Below are 12,003 nucleotides of genomic sequence, written 5' to 3' on the forward strand. Positions count from 1 at the left end.
CACACAACTTACAACAAAGCAACAGCCAGTACAATTAATCTATGCACCCATTTTAATAAATCAATGGGAACTATGATTTTATTAGATGTATTATAAATAAATAATACATTATAATGGTACTGAAATAGATCAGATTCAGATTTTATTTGTCACATACACAATACATTGCAGTGAAATGTTCGGCTCCTTGCTAAATAGACTCATAACAAACATAACAAAACAGTAAATACATTCAAGATGTCAGGGGGTTATTGCACATAGGAATAAAGGGGGTTACCTCAATAAATATGTAAGTGCAGTTACTCAAAAGGGCTTAATCAGTGCCATTAAGATAGCTGACTGCTTGGGGATAGAAACTCTTCCTGAGTCTCTCAGTCTTTGCCGCCAGTGAGCGGTATCTGTTCCCTGAGCGGAGCAGAGAGAATAGTCCGTAGCTTAGATGGCTTGGGTCTTTCAGTATGCCGGTGGTCCTGGCCTTGCAACGCTTGATATAAATATCTCCTAGATTAGGGAAATACATCAAGAGGACAATAACTCATTCAATTACCAGTTAAAGCCGAAATTAAAAAATATATATTTTATTTACCTGTGTCATGTACAAAAATATGGGACTATTACACATTTGAAACATTTATTCATATATATATATTTTTTTTGTTCCTCTGTAGCCTCAGACAATACTATTTGACTATAATGTTCAAACACATTCTTGACGTGATGTTTTATGCTGCCATTCGCATTCCTTGCAGCTATTAGTATACTTTGCAGTATCCATTTGAAGACTTTAGTCCCGAAAAGTCGTCCTCCACATATGCCCCTTTCACACCGCCGCAAAATCGGGGCCGGTTCCGGGCCAGTTCGGAGCTAGGGCCAGGGCTTTGGTTTCACACCGCCAAAGAACCGGCTCCGGCCCCTAAAAACCGGTTAAACTCTGGCCCCACTTTAGAGCTGGGCTAGAACGAGAACCGCTTTTAAGCAGGGGGCAGGGGGCGGGGTTATCCCAGGAAGACCAACGAAGGGCGGCATTTTTAAATCACCGAAGTGAACGATGGACGCTAAGACAAAATCACAGTGGACCGTGGAGGAGACAACCTGTCTCCTTGGATTTTGGTCTTCTGCCGAGGTCCAGAAAAAGTTCCACCATTGTTCTTGTTGTTTGAAACTGCGAGGGTTGCTGGTAAAGCGGAGACGTAAGCAAACGTTTGCAGTGACGTCATGACGTTGCTCTCGCCGGCTCCGTGGCTGGCTCTCGCCGGTGTGAAACCAACCGGTTCTTAACTGGGGTAAGGCTGGAACCACTTTGGAACTGGCCCTAGCACCAGCCCGGAACTGGCTCTCGGTTCTTTTTGGTGTGAAAGCGGCAATAGTGATTTTTTTTCTTTTGCTTTGTTTCAGAGATGATTAAACATATTACCCATGCAATGCCATAATGATAAAGAAAATCTACATTTGGTAGACGATGACTTGGATGTCGCTTGGTCAAACGATTGCTTGCTTGCAATCAATTGGCATGATTGTGCATCAACTTCTTTCCAAACTGTATGGTGGCATTGTAAGCCGTTATTATGTGCAACATAAAATGTCCTTATATTTTGTATGGCCCCAAGAACTTAATTGAGTCCATGTTAGTATAATTATCTTTATATTCCCCATCATTCTCAGCATTCTCATGGTGAAATCCAGTTTTTCAGTTTTTCGTGTTGAAGGCTAAAATGTTGAGTGCTCAGATTGTTTGGTCTAGCTCAACATGTCCTGGGGAAAAGATATGCATCTGTCATTCATACCAGGGCCTCCCCTATTATCTATTATGAATAGGGAATTCAGAAATAAAAGGGAGTGGAGAGATGTAACTGCCCAACCCCTGGTGTCCAAAGAGAGACACCATTCCAATAGTTTGGGACTTGAGATTGTAGTTTCAGACTTGCAATAGTGGTTTATTTTGAATAAAACTACTAAACAATTTGACATGAAGCTGATGCAGAGGACAATGGGATGTTGGTCATTTTCCAGATTCTTCCCCCGGTAGAGAAAGGCAGATTGTGGTTGTTTTGAATTATCCGACCAGATAGAATCTGTTGGTAGGTCCCAGTTATCTTTTGGACACAAATCTACCTCTTGTCAGAAAGTATTAACAAATGAATAACATTGAAGAGAGACGAGTCGGACAATTTTTACTTTATACTTACCGTTTCATGTATGATCAAAGACTACAGAGGCTCCAAGCATGAAAAACAAATATAAACCTCTGTAGTGCAAACAATAATCGTAATTTATAAAAAGGAGATGAGAACACTTTGCCAGACCTTAAAAAAAGGAAAGAAAATGATAATAATGCTGCAAACATTATCTTTAAAAGTTGGAAAAAAACATCAGTGTGATGCAAGGCACATTATTGTTATCCATTGTCTAATTTCCACCTCATTTTCAAGTAACTTCTACAGTTTTCATGATGTCTACACCAAATCAAAGCATACACGTCTAGCCCTGGGCCATGCAGTGTGGTAACATTTAAAACCGTAGCAGAGTAATTAAATAATCACATTTCTTTGGGGATTTTGTCAAAGCAAACTGCATTGAAAATAGCTTGGTAGATGGGTAGGTTGGGGTTGAGTATGAGGAGAACATTGGATTAAAGGTCAGCTGACCTCTGACATGGCAACATGTTTCATTGTCAGAGCAATTGTTGGCTGTGCTGAGCTTAACTATTAGCTTTCTATTAGTTCAGTGCAGAGTAGCCTTGCAACCATCTACCCATGACCCTAGAAATTAACACTCTAGTTTCGTTACCGTACTACACATCTTTTATTTGCGTGTTTGTGTACATAGTGAATGCCATATGTCGAAAAAAGAAGCACATGACGGCATGATATCTGAGCTACCTATCAATGCTTTTGATTGATTCACCATCCGGCCCAGATAACACAGAATAACAATGAATATGGAATCGTGCTTGAATATTCAGCAGTATCCTTTTTTTTCAAACTCTGAAGGATTTTCATTTATTATCCTGTTTGGCAACGCTGTTATAATATTCAAGGCAGCTCTGCGCTATGAGTTTGACTAATTGTCTTGGTTGCCAGTTCTTATTGAATATTTGTAATAAGCTGGTATAATGAAAATTGCCGTAAATGAATTATTCGTGGAGCATTTTAGTCCTTTGGCAGTATTATAAAGTATTTAGTGTGGGTAAATATAATGTATACTCAACTGAAACACTCAAGTGCACAAGGAATGCCAGCCAGAACACATACACCTGCAATTAGGCATGCTGCTCAGTGTGTGGTTTTATAAATTGGATTTATTGTTTTTAGTTCCAGTTTGGTGGATGTTAGCATAAGGCTCAGGACACACACACACACACACACACACACACACACACACACACACACACACACACACACACACACACACACACACACACTCTAGCTTGCGTGCATGTGGCGTGCACGGGCATATTGACCTGGAAGAGCTCCATCAAGCGGAGCTCATGTCAACACATTGTTAGAAATGTAGGCAAGTCTTGCAGAGTACGACATGAGAGGCACTTGTAACACATATTTCGTGACACATATTTTGCGTCATAGTTCGTGTCCATCAAGCTGTCGGGCTTGAAAGTAAGAGAAAGAGAACATAAGTTCATGCTTCTGAATGTCTTTGAATCGTGTTGTGAACTCTGACTCAATGTATTCATACTTCAGATGTGCCAATGGTTTGCTGGGAGCACGGCTCTCTCAAGTGTCTGAAGTAGCAGAAAGTCGTAGCGGCGACTTGAAATGATCACTTGAAAAGATTAATAGCTTGCCATAAAAAGCCGCCGATGTGTCGAACATCTCAAACTTTCCAGAGTTCTTGGTAGTCTAGGCATTTTTCAGCCAGGAAGGCATTTATGGAATCAAAGAAGTCAACAAACTGCTCCAAAACTGTACCGCAGCTTAGCTACCTAACTGCTGGCTGGAGAGAGATTTCTCTGTGTGTTGAGTCTCTGTTCGCTCCTGTCCTCCAGCAGGGACAGGAGCTGGCGGTGGGTCTGGGCAGTTCGCTTAACTATGAAGTTAATAACTTTTACCACCATGGTGATAACCTCATTAAGACTAGTGCTTGGCAATATGGCCGATATTTGGTATCACAATATATTTTTGCCTAATGTCGATATTCGATATTAATCAATATTTATTGTTTTAAAGACTAGAAATTATATTCCAATATAAAACCAAACCAGACCAAATTATTTATACGATAAACCAGAAAGTTGAATATAGCAATTACAATCGTCACAAAGAAATAAGGACCTTTTGCCTGCAGGTATTCAAAAATATAATTATCTTTAAATATAAATTATTATATTAATATAATCATTTATATTGTGTGTGTGTATGTGTGTTTGTGTTTGAGTGAGAGTTCTCTTACCGATGGCAAGACACATCCTGCCCCCAAAACGTTTTTGCCATCTGATTTGTTTAGCTGCCTTGAAAACATTGCTGCCATTATCTGTAGCGAAGCAGATCTGATGCCCCTCGTCCAGCTTCCACAAACTTAAGGCATCTTTAAGGCTTTCACAATCGTCTCTACTGTATGATCTTTGGGTGCATAGATTGTCTGCAAGCACGTACTTTTCAGCTCCCAGTCTTCGAGGTAGCGAAGGGCCACTCGTATCTGGGATCTAAAGTTTCAATTAGCTTTCTGAATCCATATTTTTCAATGTATAAATTGGAATCATGTCCTTGTACTATAGAATGAGATAGCTCAATGGATCTCTCTCTATTTGTTGCTCATCCTATCATAACGGGAATATCTGAACATTGGTGAAGTTTGTTTGGTTGAGGTTACTGGAGCAGCTAAGGGAGTCCTGCTAGCAACATTGCTAACAACGTTGCCAGCTCTCTTCTGCTTGATGCATTCATTGTACTCGATAACATGCTTTATCTTCTGGTGATTGAACCGATTTATAGTGTTGCCTGGCTTCGTCGCAACATCTTTCCGACAAGTCTTACAAACTACGGTTGTTTGTTCAGTTAATTTTTCCTGTAACCCGCTCCTATCTTTTCCTTTCTCTGCACGGGTGGACACTACGCCGAAAAACTGAAGCAGGAGCGCTGCAGTGGAAAATAAATGCAAGAGCAACAAAATCTCTTGTGAAAACAAGAGATTTAGAAAATAAAAATGGTTCCCCTTTCAATATTGAGCATTAATCTAATATAGATTGTTTCAAGCTTCATGATTCGCCCAGCACTAATTAAGCCCTAAATTGGACATCTTTGAACAGAGGTTTTCTTGGTGTATTACACAGTGGACTTTCATGAGGGTTTCAGTTAATCTGACTGCTCCCCTCTGTTTCCTGACAATGGCAGGGGCGCCACTGCAAAGACCTTCATGATGTCAGTCCCTTGCTCCTCAAAATGTTCCACAAACACCTTGGTTATGTCCTCACCTTTTGTTGTGTCAGAAATTGGCTTTAAACAGCAGAGCTCCTTTCTCTATGACTGCTCAGCGTTGCACGTGAAGAGTCGTTCACGTCCACGCACTCTTAGCACCACAGATTCTTTTAACGCAGTTGTCTGATGCGCCTTGATATTTGCTACCACTTCTTCGATGCATCGCTCAACAATTCTAGCAGACATGGGAATATCTTTTATCCTTGATTTGATTGTCTTTTTGTTTAGTAGACCTTCAAACAGAACCTCTGAGCTACAGAGAAAAGCCTCCTTAATATATTTGCTATCAGTGAATGACTTTCCATTTCTCCCAATGAATTGAGCAATGCGATGGCTGGCTTCGGCAACATGGTTTTTAGCAGTGGCAAATACTTTGAAAGTGTAAGCTTGATTCCCATACCCGGACATGGCTCGTTTGATAGCCTGCCTGATCTTTGAAAAGTTTTTTCGTGCTCTGATTTCATAGCTAGGGCCATCACCTAATGCAGCTGAACTTCTGAAATGCAATTCATTTGGGAATGTGAGCGGGAGGCGGCACCATCCGTAATTGACCGTTGAAGAACAGAGACCAACTTTTTTGCGTTTATCGCAAGTGTGTCGATGATTATGCTGCCGTATGCCAATGAAGGCATGACCCCCGATCCGGACAGTCAAGAAAGTCTATGTTGTGAAATCAGGTAACCAGATGTCTGAAAGGATACCATCTAAATTGTTCCCTGAATATTGATGCGATTGATTGTCATCATGCGACACAAATGACTCTGGGCCTCGTAGGCTCAGGGCTATCTGCAGGTGCCGCAGATATTACAGTTTGTAAATGAGAGCGTGATCAAATCCAGCTTGTGACATTTAGTTTTTTGTGGAAGAAAAATAAAATATATATAATCACAGGTGTTATAGGTGCGTTTGGTGTAGTACTCTGTAAGACATGCCTATTTAAAGCAATAACCAAAAGACAACGCATACAGACTACAGGTAGGTTTGTGGGGTGTTTAGGAATAGAAGCAAGCTCTGCTTCCTCTGAACAAGAACACATCTGGCATTCTGAACTACTTTTGTACTTGGCTAGATGCAGGCTTTTGAAAGGAACAGTACTTGGGCTGTGACTGATGACGTTTCAGAAGTCCACAAGAACACAAGTACAGACAAGAACGACGATTGAGAAAGTGCTTCTGTCTGCCGCTGTCGAATGCAGTGTGTCGGGTCCCTCTTTTTTGTCTGCCGCCTTGGTTACCAACTGGCCCCAGCTGGGTCCTTACACATTTCAAGGCCCATTAACTGATGTAAGTCGCTTTTGGATAAAAGCGTCTGCTAAATGCCCTAAATGTAAATGTAAATGTAAGGCAATGTGTTCGATATACCTTCCCCCCACAGTGGTCCCCCAGCTGGTAGCCAGTTCTAAAGGGGTGATGCCCCCTTCTCTGTCTCCAGTTGTTTGACTGGAGGAAACAACACACACACACACACACACACACACACACACACACACACACACACACACACACACACACACACACACACTCTTCAGGAATGGGATTATTGAGTTGAAGGGGCACCCTCCTGGGTGTTAATATAGACAAAGATGTTGCACCTACATTCAACTGGTTATTACCTCGCACAGTGAAGAGGAAAGGAGTGCTTAGAACAGTCCGAGTGTTCTGCGAAAAGGCGTGCTTTGAAAACACGAGGCCATCATGAAACTGCTTGACTCACTCACTTGGAACAAATGAGGGGGAAATCATATGTTTCATCATCGGCTATCTCAGCTAAGCGTTGTTGCATCGAGAGAGTGGCGACAGGTCCAAACTCTGAACAACAAAACTGTTTGCATGTTTTCTTTTCCGTGACCAGTGGCTAACCCTTTTAGGTTTCTTTGTGTTCACTGCGAATGCTGAAAGACCTTGCTTGTGTTTGTGTCTTTCAGGCGGGACCCATTTGTCTTGTGCTGATGGGGGTCGTGTGCGTGCACTGTATGCATATCCTGGTCCACTGCAGTCATCAGTTATGCGAGAGGTAAGGACACACACACATGCACACACGCACACGCACACACACAAACCAGTGTTCCATTTGGCTCTCTCTCTTTCTCTCTCACATTCTCACACATCAGAAAACTCATCCTAGCTCAGACTGAAGCTGAATGTTAGCTTCCACACACGTTGTGTTTAAAAAATAACAAACTTCTCTTTGTTTACTTATTTATCGAACGGTCACATCGTGCCATGAAGTGATTTGAGTTCAACGTTGCAACCTATTAAAGCTATCGCCCAGTTATGTAGACCTGCATGATTTTATGCAAATGTACATAACTAAATGTCCAAGATAGAAGCAAAGATATGTCTTTTTTAACTTTCACATTTCTTGTAGGTCTAACTGAATAATCACAATCGCGTTTCTAGTAGTGTCGTCAGTCACGATACTGGATTTTCTAACTTCGATACTATAGTTTTTTTCAGAAAAGATTGTTGTGCAAGTGAAATATTCAATGTGGATAATACTTGGTTAAAGTGAATAAAGCCATGGAACACAGCATAAGTGGAAGATAACTTTCCACCTGAAATAATTATCAGTTGTTCGTTATCAGTTGGTAGCGCTGTCTTACTATGAGACACAAATAAAGGTTTTTGACACACAATTTTGACACTTGACACCTCTATTTAAAGTTCAGGGCAAATATAATCGAATGACACTAAGCCAAACACTCGCAAATACACATATGGCCAATAGATTGCGCTGAAGAACATGTGTTCTGATTGAAGACAATTTACCTTTTTCCTAAGAACACATCCTAAGAAAACTCCCCCCAAAATCCACTTGCCCGTTCGGGCAACCAGAAATCAATCTCAACTTGCCCAAATATTACTTTTAGTTGCCCCGGGCAAGCGGGCAAATGTTAGTGTCAACCCCTGCACAGGCCACCATGTTACTATGTAACTGTGTGCGTGCGTGTGAGCGTGTGTTGAAATCATCCCCCTGGTTTTTGATGTATGCATCCTCGCTCCATGTTTTATGTGCATTTGGTTTTTGGGACCTGTCTATTATGAATGGGCTCGGTAAATTGTTACTTTTTCCTCACACACTGACACACACACACACACACACACACACACACACACACAGACACACAGACACACACAGACACACATAGACACACATATACACACCCATATCACATCACACACACGAGCACAGAGGAATACATGTAGGATCAATTCATGTTAATAATATTAAACTAGAAAATGCATTTCCTTCAGAAAATGCAGTGAATGCTGTAGTGCAAAGTGAGGTTGAAAATATGTTTTAATAAAGACACATAGATTAAGATGTAAAGAAATGTTAAAAGGCAAGTGAAGGGATCAAATGAAGGGATTTGAACTTCAATTTGAATTTTGGTCTAAATGGAGTAAACATGCACACCATTTAAAAATGATAAAATGGTTAAAAACAAATAAAGTGAAGAGTTAGTGATCAAGTTTGAATACATTTGAGATAGATAACAATCATATTTCCAATAGATCAATCATTTTAGCCCCAGTGAAACAAGAAATACTATAACTTCTATGGAAGTCAATGTGACCAACTAAAAATATAAAATCGAATATAAAAACTACATCTGTTGATACAAAGTGTAATGATGTATAAGAAGTAAAAAAAAAAAAAAAGATTTAATAGCTGAACTAAATGTGAGATAATATATATGTACTTGCCTAATGCTCATTTATCCAGCCTGATGTTATTTAAAATTGTCCAATTGGGCGGGAAAATCGCCCAATCTGCCATCATTGCCTGCACGTCCTCTCGCTCTTAACCTCAGCGTAAATCAATGAGACAAACTGAAAACAAGCCGACATGGAACTTAAACTGTGATTTTGAAAAAAATATAAAGGTAATCGAAATTCTGTTTTCAGATTATTGAAGATACAGGTGTGTTGATTTGTTAAAGGTCCCATGACATGCCACCAGGTGTGGTGTAATTAGCCGTTACAAGCCTTTTTGGAAATCTGCCCCTTATGACATCATAAGTGTGCGTGTCCACCTAGATGTGTGATGGATAGATGAGCAACGTTTGCTACCATCCACTGGGTAGACTGGTAGACTGCTCTATCCAGCACACATCTAGGTGGACACGTTTGATGTCATAAGGGGCAGACTTCCAAAACGGCTTGTAAAGGCTAATGATTACACCACACCTGGTGCCATGCCATGGGACCTTTAAACCTTTGAACAAGGGTTAACGATAAAATGAAGCCTGAGGTAGTAAGTGTCACAATGGAAGTCAATGGATTGACTTCCATTGTAAAAAACAGAATTTTCAAAGTAGAATATCTTAAAAAGTATAAAATATTTAAAAAATCTGAAAAGAAGTGCGCTATTCCAATCTAATATGAACATTTTAAAATTGGAATGGAGTCCTTAGGTGAACATTTGAGGAAGGAGATAGGTCCCAAAGTTTGTAGAGAATAATAAAGAAGGAAATAAAGAACTAGAGAATGCATTTCCTGCAGAAAATGCGGGAAACTTTAAATTCTGGACACTAGGTCTGCGATCCGATCTGGCCTCTACAATCAACACACTATCAATCAGAATGACAAGTGTGACTTATGCCGTGGACACTCTCTTTATCTGGGCCTACGCTCCCCCTATCTACCTTGTAAGTCTTTTAATTTAGCATTTTCCCTCCACTCTCTGGAAGCTGGGGAAGGGTTTTTACTGGCCTGTCACTGCGTCTCCTCCTCTCTGTTTGCTTACCTGACCTCACCTCATGTATGTTTGATTTATCACCACGTGGGGCCTTGTTGTTCAGGAAAACTGTCGCCTTGGAACCAGACGAATCTCCAAAGCTCATGTTACATTAGCTCTTCAGATAAGGTCTGACTCCCCTCCCATACAAAAAGATTTCTGTCCGGTAAGAGATAGGGCGACCAATCACAACGTTTATCTAATGTGAGGCGGGATATATACGATTACGGTTCAGAAGAGCATCAACAACAACAAAGATGGCTGCCGCTGATGTAGAACGGTCTATTTATTATGCTATCGAGACAGCATTAAACAAAATGGATGGTATGTTTTCACTTAAAGAAGAACAAACTACACTTTGTTGAGAATATGTTTTGTCGTTGCTCAGTGCTTTGACACCTTTTCGTTGCTATGATTGGTTGTGCCGACCCTACAACCAATCACATCCAAAGTCCATTTGGTCTGCGCCTATTGGTGACGCCCCTTAGAAATCGAAAATTAACGGAGAGGTTCCCGAGTAATTGCACTTTGCGACTCCTAAAAACACTAACCAAACCATAACCAGAAGCTAGGTGTAATTTCTTGCTATATATTATAAGTATACTACTTCTGATAATAATACATTTTTCATTGTTGTCCGCTATCTCTTTGCACCCCTAATTATTGTACTTTATTTGCTCTAATGCAGGTTGAAGAGACCGTCCATGAGCTACAGCGACACCGTGGCCTTTGCTATGGAGCACAGCTCCTACCAGTGCTTCAAAAAGACCGCCGGCCTTGGCAGGTCTGTCTGTTCTCTTTTATCACCCAATACCATGCCAGCAGAGATAATTTGTAAAAGAGACACACTTACTTATTTCTAGGAGCCTTATATATCAACAGGATATGGATCATGATCTGGTTGGTCACATTCAACAATATGACAAGGGTACTGAATTGGCATTCTGCGAATACTGTTACCTAATGCAGTAAGGAATGTTCAAGGCCATAGTGTGACGTTATAAGGCGCATCTTCTGTATCCATCTTTGATTAAAAAAGCACCAAATCTAATCACATAATGTATTGTTTTGATTCTTCAAAGGGAGAGTTACAAACTCTTCCTTTGAAGAGTTTGAAACTCAAACTCAGCAATTTAAAGTAGAACGTGTGAGTTATTAATTTGACTAGAGTTTTCGCGCACACGTTGCGTGCGCTCAACCTCTAGTTGTAATTAACAGGGGTAAAGTGTAGTATACCATGCATGCAAATCAATTATTAAATAGCTTTTACTGTTATTCAGGGCTGATAGGTGCATTGACATTTTAAAATGCAAGGCAACTACTATTGGTTAGTTGAAAATAATAATCATCATTGAGATTAAACATCTCTTCCAGTGTCCTGGCCAAGACAGGCAGTAGTAGCCTACAGTCACACATAGCATACACACAAAACATAAGAAAAATAAAACAACTAAAACAGTCCACAGGGGGGAGGGGGGACATCAGTATCGCAAGACATTTCGGGAGGCTCAAGGAGGTGGGTAATATTAAGTTTGAGCAACAAAGTGTGAAGACATTTCGGGAGGCTCAGGGAAGAGGGTAAAGTGTAGTCTTGTGGTGGACTCTAATTCACCATAGCCTACTGTTTTATTGACATGTTTTCGTTGTGTTATAGGGACACTGTCTTTAAGATCATGTCACGTGTTTGTTGATATGCCGGTCGGCGCGATGTTTGAATGTAATGTTTTTTATGTGACAAAATGAACGACCTGCCGTTGCTTGTTGAGGGGAGAAATTGTCTCTTCCTCTATTTTATCACAATTTAAATAGTCTTTAGACAGACTGTCTTACC

General features: G+C 40.5%; 1 protein-coding gene across 1 annotated transcript in view; it reads left to right on the top strand.

Moving 5' to 3' along the window:
• slc36a4 (solute carrier family 36 member 4) overlaps window positions 1-12,003 on the top strand; it is a 135,487-nt gene that overhangs the window by 12,170 nt on the left and 111,314 nt on the right. The window contains exons 5-6 of the mRNA XM_060075052.1: window positions 7,357-7,445; window positions 10,861-10,956. Of these exons, the coding sequence (XP_059931035.1) occupies window positions 7,357-7,445; window positions 10,861-10,956 (185 nt within the window). The remainder of the gene's footprint in view (window positions 1-7,356; window positions 7,446-10,860; window positions 10,957-12,003) is intronic.

Source organism: Gadus macrocephalus, chromosome 16 (genome assembly GCF_031168955.1).
Source record: "Gadus macrocephalus chromosome 16, ASM3116895v1".
NCBI lineage: Eukaryota > Metazoa > Chordata > Actinopteri > Gadiformes > Gadidae > Gadus > Gadus macrocephalus.